We start from the raw sequence: 12,500 nt of genomic DNA on the forward strand, positions 1-12,500 counted from the left end.
ATACCATCTCATGAGTTGGTTGCAAATGGGGTTTATAGAAGCTGCTCCAAGTGTGAAGTAAGAATGACTTGTCCTTAACCAAAGCCCTTAATAGGCAACTCTCACCGCTCGGCAGCCATCTTGGCAACGCCTCCAGGCATCTATTTCGGGCAAACAAGATCAGGCTCCCATCTAAATGAATGGGGAGAGATCAGGCTCCCATCTAAATGAATGGGGAGAGATCAGGCTCCCATCTAAATGAATGGGGGAGATCAGGCTCCCATCTAAATGAATGGGGAGAGATCAGGCTCCCATCTAAATGAATGGGGGGAGTTCAGGCTCCCATCTAAATGAATGGGGGGGGGGGGGGATCAGGCTCCCATCTAAATGCAGGCATGAGAATCACTCACCTTTCAGCGAAATTCGCCGTTTTGAAAACAAAATAGGTGACCTACGTGAATCGTGTAGATTCGATGAGTTTTGTTTTTGTGTGTGTGTGGGGGGGCATATTCATTGGCGGCAGGCGTCAGTGTTGCCAGATTGTAAATAAGGCTCCAAATGATCGTATTTGGAGGATAATATCTGTCAACACTGGGAAAGTTTGACCAATGACAATTCTGTCTACAGTCAGAGCTCGCGCAAAAAGGTGGAACGTAAGTCTTAGATACAGTTTCCAAACATTGGCAAAATCCCGGACAATTTTGGAATCCCTGCTGGACGCATTTTTTGTGTGTGACCGTAATGTAAGCATATACAACGTTAAAACACGTGTTCGGTAACTTAACGAGATGATTCATTTCTAGGGGTATAACCTTCAGATACATTTGTATAAAAAAGTTAGCAAGCATATGATGTGATTAGCCTGGTTACGAGACGGCTACGGTGTGAATAACTGGAGTAAGCACATTTAGCTACATTAACTCAAACGCCACGGAGACTCCCTGTTCTAACTTTGAATCGCTCTGTTGGGGCAAAGTGACCATTGCAAAGGTGTTTGACTACAGACTGTTAACGTAGCAAATAATTCCTACTATTGCAGCCAGTCAACCTACAAGCCTTGCAGGTATAAAACAAATCATGACGTCAGATGACGATTTTCAGTCTCGTTACCGCAACCCTGAGCACTGACATGATAAGCACTTTGGTGAAAGGTGAGCTCTGCTCAAAAAGGCCAAGTCGCCAAGTTATGAGGCAAAGCATTCAAGAGCAAGTGCCACTGGAAGTAGATAGATGGATACTTTAATAGGATCTTAACATATATTTAAATATATATATATATATATATATTAAATATATATATTTAAAAATATATATATATATTAAATATATATATTTAAAAAAAAAATATATATATATATATATCCAGTTATTCAACATAATAAATCAGCGGCGAAAAAAACAATAGAATCATATTTTCTTGACAAGAATTCCATAAATGAAAAGAGATCCTTACATTTTGCATCATTTAGTACTTCTAAAGAATATATGATTGTATTGTTTTTTTCGCCGCTGATTTATTATGTTGAATAACTGAAGGATGCGAGTGCATGGAAATATTAACGCGAAGGGCCTTGCCAATAAAATGTATTGAAATCTGAATTACATAACATTGTATTGGCTGTCAATCATGGATGGAAGAGTAGACAAGTTAAGTTACGGCATCTCTCGTGGGGGCTATGCATTAAACCTTTTGTGGTGCCCTTACCTCATTGTGCCTCATATACTGTAAATGAAAGACCCAGTGACAGGCTGGCATGAAATGGCCTGCATAATACTAAGTAAGGAGGCCAAAATAATTTTTGACTCATGGCTGAAGCTAAGTTTCTCCAGATCTCCCCAGGTTGGAAAAAAGCATCTCAAACTGCATCAGATTGACGATTTAAAATATGGAATATTAAAATTTTACTTACGGGGGAGCACGCCCCCGGACCCCCCTAGAGGGGTAATATCCTCCTCACCTTTTTCGCCCTTGACCCGTTTTCATGCCTGTAAATGAATGGGGGGGGGATCAGGCTCCCATCTAAATGAATGGGTAGAGTTCAGGCTCCCATCTAAATGAATGGGGGAGATCAGGCTCCCATCTAAATGAATGGGGAGAGATCAGGCTCCCATCTAAATGAATGGGGAGAGATCAGGCTCCCATCTAAATGAATGGGGAGAGATCAGGCTCCTGTCTAAATGAATGGTGAGAGATCAGGCTCCCATCTAAATGAATGGGGAGAGATCAGGCTCCCAATTAAATGAATGGGGGGGAGATCAGGCTCCCAATTAAATGAACGGGGGGGAGATTCATAGTTCCACAGAGGATGGTCAAACAGACATTTTTTGTAAAGCCGCGCTTAAATCTGACAAACGGTGTGAATTTTTTTCCCACCCACTGAAATAAGGCTTTAAAAATAGTCTTTATTCCTCATGTAGACTTGCTCACTGCGAATGCACCCTATTTGGCAGTGTGGCTGTTGCTATGGTTATAGTGTCAATGAACAGATCGTCGGTTATGCTGTTTGCAACAATGTGATTGGCTCTTCATAATTCAGGGCAGGGCTTTCTACTTACAAATCCTCAATATTTGGTCCCCCCCCCCACAGATTCCCCCAAACTGGTTCTCTTCAGTCAGTCATTCAACTCAGGGTATGGGGGTCCCTTCCGGTACTGTGGGCTTCATAAGGGGCCACTAGTGTTGATATTTCACATTCAGAAATGTTAATGGATCTTTGCGTCACAAACACACTCACACGTATGTATGAACCTACGCACACACACACACACACACACACACACACACACACACACACACACACACACACACACACACACACACACCAGACTCGTGCATATACAGGCACATACGTACACACACACACACACACAGAGAGCACCCCTCCCCTCCTTACTCCACCACAGCAGGGACTCTCCCTATCACTGAGGAATGTGGCTATCGCTTCCTAATCTTCCCCTTGGTGAGCCTCGCTCCCTTCCTCTCCTTTCCCCCTCTCTCCTTTGCCCTCCTCTCCCATCCTCTCCTCTCCCTCCTTTCCTCTTCTCTCCATCTTCTCCTCCTCACCTCTCTCCTTTGCCCTCCTCTTCCCTCCCCTCCTCTCCTCTCCTCTCCCTCCTTTCCTCTTCTCTCCATCTTCTCCTCCTCACCTCTCTCCTTTGCCCTCCTCGCCCCTCCTCTCCCCTCCCCTCCCCTCCACTCCTCTCTTCTCCTCTCCTCTCCTCTCCCCTCCCCTCCCCTCCTCTTCTCCTCTCCTCTCCTCTCCCCTCCTCTTCTCTCCTCTCCTCTCCTCTCCTCTCCCTCCTTTCCTCTTCTCTCCTCCCCTTCTCCTCCTCACCTCTCTCCTCCTCCCCTCCCGTCCCCTCCTCTCCTCTCCACGCCTCTCTCCTCCCATTGCCTTCCCCTCTTCCCTGTGTGTGAGTGTGTGAGTGTGTGAGTGTGTGAGTGTGTGAGTGTGTGAGTGTGTGTGTTTGTGTAGGAGTGGAGGCAGCGATGTGTTTCTACCAAGGTCCCACATGTGATTGACAGGCATCAGGCTCGGAAGCCTGCTGCGTACACATGCAAGAAGGCAGGGTGTTGTTGTGATACGCCGATCATAGGTGTGTGAGATGGCTGCCAATGAGTGTGTGTGTCTGCGTGTGTGTGTGTGTGTGTGTGTGTGTGTGTGTGTGTGTGTGTGTGTGTGTGTGTGTGTGTGTGTGTGTGTGACGGGAGCGGTCAGGGGATCATTTGGATGGGTAGGGGTCTGGGGGATACTGTGCGTATAAGGAATGGCAAGAGAAGGGTTACATTGTGGATCATGCTGCCTGTTTATCTCAGTTCCTGCTGTGTGTGTGTGTGTGTGTGTGTGTGTGTGTGTGTGTGTGTGTGTGTGTGTGTGTGTGTGTGTGTGTTTCGCTATCTGAAAGCGAGTTGTGGAAAATCTGATTTGGCTCTTGCAAGCAGGGAAGCAGGACTTCAAAGTGGTGAAAGGGGGGTGGGGGTGTGGTAAATGAAATCCAGATTTAGTTTTTCTTTTATTCTTTTCATTTTGCCATCCAAACGGCTCTCCATCATCTACTACCAGTACTACCTCTGCAGTCCACTCCATCATGTTTCTACCAGTAGTACCGCTGTCTTCCACTCAGTCGCCTGCCTACCCACCAGCTACTAAACTATCATCGTCAGTCTGACCTGTGCTAGTGTGTGTGTGCCTCGTGTGTGTGTGTGTGCCTGCGCCTCGTGTGTTTGCGTGCTGTGGGAGTGTGTGTACAATGTGTGGGTACATGCCGTGTGAGTGTGTGTGTTTGTGTACACGGCGTGTGTGTGTGTGTGTGTGTGTGTGTGTGTGTGTGTGTGAGTGTGAGTGTGTGTTCATGCTGTGTGTAGGTATGCTGCTGATGTTATGAAAGAACCAACCAGGGTTTCATGGTTATCCTGATTATTCTAACTGTGCAGTAGGCTGTGCAGTGGGGCTGTTATTCAGTAGGCTGTGCAGTGGGGCTGTTATTCAGTAGGCTGTGCATTGGGGCTGTTATGCAGTAGGCTGTTATGCAGTAGGCTGTTATGCAGTAGGCTGTTATGCAGTAGGCTGTACAGTAGGCTGTTATGCAGTAGGCTGTGCAGTAGGCTGTTATGCAGTAGGCTGTACAGTAGGCTGTTATGCAGTAGGCTGTTATGCAGTAGGCTGTGCAGTAGGCTGTTATCTGTAGCCTCTAGTGGGGCCTAACCCGGAAGTGTCTCAAAATAGAGGTGTAGTTTAAGCTACAAATACATTGTCTATTAAATAATACATTATGCTAAATACTACATTAAGCTAACTATCTCTGCCTACGCTGCTTGAATAGGTAGGAGGAGTAGTTAAGGTCATCTGTGAGCAGTTATTGTTGTGCATGTTGTAGGCCTACTGGACTGCAAAACCATCTAATGGATCCCCCCTTGACGAGCCTATACGCATTCAACCAAATGAGCCAAAGAAAAGAAGAATGCTTTGGGTAACACTTTTTATTATAACAAGGAAGTGCCACCGCAAACATTTGATCTGATGAGGAACCATCAGGACATGTTCAGTAGCCCTCATAGGGGCAGCCGTGGCCTACTGGTTAGGGTTTCAGGCCGGAAACCGTAGGGTGGCTGGTTCGATCCCCAACCAGTAGGAAAAATGTGGGCGGGGGGATATGGTAGACCACTGCTCTCCCATGCCCACATCCACGGCTGAAGTGCCCTTGAGCAAGGCACCTAACCCCAATCTCTGCTCCCCGGGGGCCGCCAAAGGCAGCTCACTGCTCCGGGATAGTGTGTAACCTCACTTCACTGTGTGTGTGTGTCACTTCCCTGGATGGGTTAAATGCAGAGGTGGATTTCAGAGTGTGTGTGTGTCTACACCACCTCTGCCATATAGAGGACTTTCGCTTTTTTTTCACTTTCACGAACTGCCACCGCAAACATTTTGATCTGATGAAGAACCATGTTCAGTAGCCCTCATAGACGCTCATCGAAGGTGTACGTGTAGCTGGTCAGATCTCTAAAGTATTTTAGCCTGCATTACATTGAAAGGCTTGTCAAGAGTGGTTGCATGGGAGTTGGGGTAGCCTAAGCCATCCTAAATCTCAGCTTGAGCCGCTTTAAACGGAGATATAGTCTCGACATATGGTAGTTCAGTAAGGTATTGGATGTGTGTGTGTGTGTGTGTGTGTGTGTGTGTGTGTGTACTGTGTGTGTTCTGTATGTGTACTGTATGTTTGTGTGTGTGTTCTGTGTGTATGTATGCATGCATGCCGTGTGTGTGTGTGTGTGTGTGTGTGTGTGTGTGTGTCATTGTAGTGCATCCTTTTTGGCTATTCTATTTTATAGCCCTGACTCGTGGGTGGTGTGTGCACGTGTCTTTCTCACGCTCTGCTGATCGGGGTCCCAGATCACTTAACCGTAGTACGATCCTGGTGGTCAGCGTGTGTGTGTGTATGCTGCCTCATAGACTCCCCCCCCCCCCCCCCCCATATCTCCCAACATCTCCCTCGCCCCGATCTGCGCGGCGGCGGTTTCCGTGGTGACGGCTGGGCTGTCTGTGGTCTGCAGCTCTGGGCCACCTCCCTGTGGAGACCTGTGGCCGACTCTGCTTCCCCATCCCCCTGGTCCCGCACAGATGTAGTGAGTAAACACACACAGAGTGTGTCTGTGTGTGTGTGTCTGTGTGTGTGTGCGTGTGCGTGTGCGCGTTTGCCTGTGTGTGTGTGCCTGTGTGTGTGTGTGTGTGTGTGTGTGTGTGTGTGTGTGTGTGTGTGTGTGTGTGCGCCTGTGTGTGTGTGTGTGTGTGTGTTTGTGTGTGCGCCTGTGTGTGTGTGTGTGTGGGGGGGGTTATGTGTGTTGTGTGTAGTCCCGGGAAGTGTTCTGACTGAAGATGGAGCATGGACTGTGTGTGTGTGTGTGTGTGTGTGTCTTTGTGTGCTTGTTGGAGTTGGATGTTATTGTGACTCTGGACCTCTGAAGCATGCGTGTGGATTTGCTCTCAGGAGGTGGACTGACAAATGATGCTTGGAGTGTGTGTGTGTGTGTGTGTGTGTGTGTGTGTGCACCTTGACCTTTTGGAGATGTGTTTTGTGTGCGTTAAGTCTGTCGACACATGGAGAGTAGATTGTGTGTGTGTACTCAGGAGGTGTGCAGAGGAGGCAAGCTAGCTGCCAGATGTGTGAGTGACTGCACACACACACACACACACACACACACACACACACACACACACACTCACACTCCTGCTGAGAGTCCTGTCCCGATCCGTCTGGTCCTGCATCAGTAGATACACTGATGGATAGATGGATGCATAGACCTGGAGGAATAACAGTATGTTACTTAACATTCAGCTTCCATCTATCCATCATGCTGGTTTTGCGTGTTGAACAGAAGGATTAGGGGTCACGAAGGAAAAAAGGCCGCATGTATATTTACACTACTCAGACTTTGTGCCTACATTTCAAAACTTTTGGGAATTTTTCGTAAACCACCGGTTTCTTTGCCCCTAGGCTGCAGTCTAGTTTGGAATCACTTCTGTGTGCGTGTGGTGTGTGTGTGCGTGCGTGTGTGTGTACACATGTCGTGAGAAAAGGTCTAGTGTGGATCTCTTCAGTGTGTGTGTATGTGTGCGTGCGTGTGTGTACACATGTCGTGAGAGAAAGGTCTAGTGTGGATCTCTTTCAGTGTGTGTGTATGTGTGCGTGCCTGGGTGTGTGTGTGTGCGTGTGGGAGAAAAGGCAAGATAATAGTGGTGAATTTTGATGGTTTCATCGTCCTGCTTTCTCTCTGTCAGCGATCGGAGAAAGTGGCTAACGGTTTCTGAAGCCGGAGGCCCGGTCTCGTTGTGATTACACCCTTGTTACATCCACATTACCTCTCCACCGGCTCTAATGGCTATCATGCAGAGAGGGAAGTCATTAAAAGAGAAGAGCATCTCTTTCGCACTCCGTCGGAACCACTTCAAGCCTTCCAGCCTTTGATCTCGGTGGTTGCCCTAGCGACCAAAGATGTTTTCTGTAAATGTTCACTCTTTTTTTGTCGAGCTGAATTCACCTCCGGGGCATCAACTTTTACCGCTTGGCAAATTTTTATAGGCCTATTGGCGTGAGCCAATGCTCTGTCATTTCAGAGTAAATGTAGACCTTGTTGTGTAATGGTGTGTGGTTAAACTATAAACACTAACATCACCAGCTCATGCAATTCAGGAGGTACCGAGGAGTGTCTTCAGGCACGAGACTGAGCCTAGCACCCAACAGAGCATTAGGGGGGGGGGGGGGGGAGGGCTTTCAGACTGCTTTGGTCCTGAATCTAACATTGAAAGATATTCAGTGAATGTTAAAACACCTAAGCTAACATGGTTGTGGTTTTGCATGAAATACAATATATATTTATATTTTGCGCTGTCAAAATATACACTGAATCACTGACTTGCCTGTAAGCCTCACAAGCTAGCTTATGTAAAAGATCCTGAACTAATTTTGTGTGTCTGTGTCTGTGTCTGTGTCTGTGTCTGTGTGTGTGTCTGTCTGTGTGTGTGTGTTCTTTTTTGTGTGTTGTGCAGCAAAGGATGATGGGAGTGTGGCCGTCGCCCTGGGTTACACGGCCCACCTGGTCCTCATGGTGTCCTGCTTCCTCCAGATCCCTCTCAGGTATCCTCTGATCCACAAGGGCTCGCGCTCCTCCATCCGAGACACCATCACCGACAAGCTGACGGAGAAGGAGCGAGAGTAAGTGTCCCCGAGAGCGGCCTCCTTGCCTGCCTGCCTCCTGGTTGGTGGAGCTTGACCTTCACCCTTAAATGCCAAATGATGCTTGGAGTGTGTGAGTGTGTGTGTGTGTGTGCACCTTGACCTTTTGGAGATGTTTTTTTGTGTGCGTTAAGTCTCTCGACACGTGGAGAGTAGATTGTGTGTGTGTGTACTCAGGAGGTGTGCAGAGGAGGCAAGCTAGCTGCCAGATGTGTGAGTGGCTGCTCTGCGTAGAACTAAGTGAAACACACACACACACACACACACACACACACATCCGAGACCCCATCACCGACAAGCTGACGGAGAAGGAGCGAGAGTAAGTGTCCCTAGAGCGGCCTTGCCTGCCTCCTCCTGGGTTGGTGGAGCTTGACCTTCACCCCTCCCACTCTCAACAGGGTGTACTCTCTCATCGCAGGTTGTGCAATCTCGGAAAGCCAGTGGTGGAGTCCAGGGTATACGCAGGTATACGGAGTATACCAGCTTATTTTTCAGTCAGCATTGAGTATACCCACTTCTCAAAACAGGGCGTTTATCCTGTGCTGTATGGGCTACTTAAAGAAATTGCAAAATTAAGACTCTACCCACTTCTCCAGGGACCACTACACCACTGTGGAAAGCTATTGTCCATAGTAGATGACCTCAAAGAACATTTTATGAAAACAAAAGACACAAAAAATTTGATCATAACTGGTTCTGGTAAAGCAAAGCAAAGTCAGATTGTGGGCGGCCATTTACCTCACTGCAATGACATTTGTTTTGTTCAAGTTCAACTCAGGTTTTACAGTTTATGTTCACTGTGTATATAATTGTTATTGTCACTATGGTGATTTTATTCACCCGACCTTACCTTCTTCATCAGTAAAACATAAAAAGGCCTCGCTATCAGACGTTAACCATTGAGGTAGCAAGAGGATGTGCATTTGATGTGTTCGCTCTCTTGTTCTGATGTGTTGCTGGAGTGTGCGAGTGGGTGTGTGCACGCGTGTGTGTGTGTGTGTGTGTGTGTGTGTGTGTGTGTGTTTGTGGTTGTGTGTGTCTGGTTGTGTGTGTGTGGTTGTGTGTGTGTGTGGTTGTGTGTGTGTGTGTGTGTGTGTGTGTGTGTGTGTGTGTGTGTGTGTGTGTGTGTGTGTGTGTGTGTGTGTGTGTGTGTGTGTGTGTGTGTGTGTGTGTGCGCGCGTACACACACGCGTTTGCACTCGTGTTTGTGTATGCGTGCGCGTACTTGTGTACAGTATGACCGCACTCTTTCCCCACTGCTGGCCTGTTTGACATGGATGCCTCGGTCAGGTCAGGGCTGGGGAAGGGGGCTCCTGAAGAATTAAACGGATCTCAGACTCAGCAGGGACTCTCCTTTCATGTGCCGTCCGCTCTCGTCCACCCAAGCGCTTTCATCCTCCTCTCCTCTCCTCCTCTTACGGGAGATTTACTGCGCCCGCTTTTTACATGGAAAATAAATAATCCGTCTATAAAGGCTTTCGGGCACCCGCTGGAATGTCCGTCTGTGTGGAGAGGAGACTCTCACAGATCCACTTCTCTTTCGCCCCCGACAAAGCCTCTCTCTGCCTTCCTGTCGGGAGTATTTGTCCGTTAGAATGACGTTTTTAGATATGGCGGTTACTCAAAAAGGCCCCAGAGATTTGTAAATTGACCAGATGGAAGTTGCATTTCTGATAGATGAAACGTTTAACATGGCTATGCCACTCTGGGATAACTGATTGTTGCAAAAAAATTGCAGCGTTCCAGAACTTTGTTAGAACCTTATCCGTGAAACATGGTAGACCTTTGTGGTGTTCCGGACAGTGAGTGGTGTGTGTGTGTGTTGGGAGAGGCTGTTTCTGTGGGGGTTTTTCACACATTCTTTGCAGCTGGAACAGCGCCAGACTTATCACTGCTGCACCTCAGTGGCCCGTCTTCTTAAATTAAAGGCATGTTTCTCAACACAAGGTGGGCATTTAAGGCGCGGGACTGGAGTGTCCCTGTAGCCGGCGGGAGAAAAAAAAAAAAGACTTACAGTTACTTACTTACTTACAGTTATTTGTGATGTTTAGATGGCATCGTTGCCATGGTCACAGGACTTGTTGTACCCGCCTAAGGTCGGGCCTCGAGGGATCGGCAGTTGCCGGTATGTGAATGCCAACACGCAAAGGGCACGGCAATTACAGTGTGGGCTACTGGTGTCGTGATTACTGTTTTTCCTGTGTTTGGGTGCCGTAACCAAGCATGAGCCATAAAAGAATGCCGTTGCCCTGTGATAATTATGTGTATGAGGCTAGCATGTTCAAAGATGCGCTGCGTTTGGTGCAGCGCATTCCGTGCATTGGCACAGGGGGAAAAAACCTTTTGATCAGAAACGGGTAATAAATAATAAGTCCCGGTGGTCATAATTACACAGAAGCAGAAGGTACCAATAAGACAAATCGGCACATTTTCACTCCTTCCCATTAAGATGGAGAGCTGTGCTTTCACTGCGGATGCAGGCCAGAGGAAGGTGAGGTGAGGAGAGGAAATGAAGGGTTTGGATGAGAGAGAGAGCTAGAGAGAGAGAGAGAGAGAGAGAGAGGGAGAGCTAGAGGGAGAGCTAGAGAGAGAGCTAGAGGGAGAGCTAGAGGGAGAGCTAGAGGGAGAGCTAGAGAGAGAGCTAGAGGGAGAGCTAGAGGGAGAGCTAGAGGGAGAGCTAGAGAGAGAGCTAGAGAGAGAGCTAGAGGGAGAGCTAGAGAGAGAGCTAGAGAGAGAGCTAGAGAGAGAGCTAGAGAGAGAGCTAGAGAGAGAGCTAGAGAGAGAGCTAGAGAGAGAGGAGGATTGCCACATCCTTCTGTCAGGGTCACGTTGACTCTGGCTGTTAGAAAAACACATCTGTGTCTCCTTACATGCTCCGCTGCTAATTAGGAGTATAACGATGCTTTCACGAGTACCAATGGCGAGGCAAACGACGGCATCACAAAAGAACGAGCACATGACGTGCCCTCGCTGGATTATGCGAATTAATAGCTCGTTGTCTTAGAGTATCACCCCGAGATGAAACGTGTGTTTAATTGGACGAGTAACTCGGCTGTTCTGCGCTAGGCCTGGTGGTGTCGTCTGTGACGTCACGAAACATCGGGTGCATTCCTGCCCTGTCGAGCAGAGCCACAGCACATTATATTTTGCCGTAAATCCACATCGCTAATCAAACAGCGCAGATAGGTTAGTTACTCCTACTTCAGGATGCGTGTTGAAAACGCCCACCCAGACTTGACCCCATTCATCTTTCCCAGCATGCTCTTCTCTCATGGTCCTGGCCCCGCTGCCGTGTGCAGGACCGCTGTTCTCCATCGCGCTCATAACAAGTGTGTGTAGGCCAGTGGTTCTTAACCTGGGTTCGGCAGGGGTCAAGACACACGCAGTATAGCCCGGTTCACACTAGCAATGTTGGGCCTTTTTTTTATACATACCTACGTTTTGAAGAAATCATATTTTATTTTTCTAATTACGAAGGGTTCGGCGAATGCACTGATGAAGCTTGCAGGGTTCAGCACCTCCAAAAAGGTTAAGAACCACTGGTGTAGGCCATCTTATGGTGGATTAAAGGTGGAGCATTTTTCCTCAAAAAGGTTGTTGTTGTTGTGGCTCAAGCTCAACATGGTCCACAGCCTGGTCTGAGCCACTTAGTTTGTTTCCCTTACAGAGACAGGACTGTGTACGATCACCAGCTTGGCAGCGATTGGCAGTTTCTGAAAGGTGTCATAGGAAGCTTTTCTTTAGCTCATATTGGCCCGTCAGAAGGGAATTTATTAGATGATTTTTGCAGTCCAGTAGGGCCTAGAAATGCAAAACAATAAATGCTCCCAGGTGACCTTTACTGCTCCTCCTACCTGTTATAGCAGTGTATGCAGAAACACCAGATGTGTTTCTTTGCAATGGCAGTTCCTGAAAGGTGTCATCCAAAGCTTTTCTTTAGCTCATTTGTTTTTTTTGCGTATTCGCTCGTCAGAAGGGAATTTATGTGATGGTTTTGCCGTCCAGTAGGCCTAGAAATGCACAACAATAACTGCTCACAGGTGACCTTAACTACTCCTCTTACCTGTTGAAGCAGAAATAGTTCATTCAGCTTGTTTGGTTAATAGCAGTAGATATGAATTCACAAGACTGATGTGCCAGATATCAGAATAGAGCTATGTGTGTGTGTGTGTGTGTGTGTGCGTGCGTATGTGTTTGTGCACATACATGTGCGTGTGTGTGCGTGCGTACGTATATGTGTGTGTGTGTGTGTGTGTGTGTGTGTGTGTGTGTGTATGTGTACAAGTGGT

At 47.6% G+C, this 12,500-nt stretch overlaps 1 protein-coding gene across 1 annotated transcript in view; it reads left to right on the plus strand.

Annotated features, from left to right (window-relative positions):
- The window catches only part of uvrag (UV radiation resistance associated gene), a gene marked incomplete at its 3' end in the record, with an annotated part of 72,374 nt that overhangs the window by 45,914 nt on the left and 13,960 nt on the right, over nucleotides 1–12,500 (plus strand). Inside the window, exon 12 of the mRNA XM_080846685.1 lies at nucleotides 8,025–8,190. Coding sequence (XP_080702811.1) covers nucleotides 8,025–8,190 — 166 coding nt within the window. The remainder of the gene's footprint in view (nucleotides 1–8,024; nucleotides 8,191–12,500) is intronic.

The sequence above is a fragment of the Sprattus sprattus genome, assembly GCF_963457725.1.
Source record: "Sprattus sprattus genome assembly, chromosome: 1".
Lineage (NCBI taxonomy): Eukaryota > Metazoa > Chordata > Actinopteri > Clupeiformes > Clupeidae > Sprattus > Sprattus sprattus.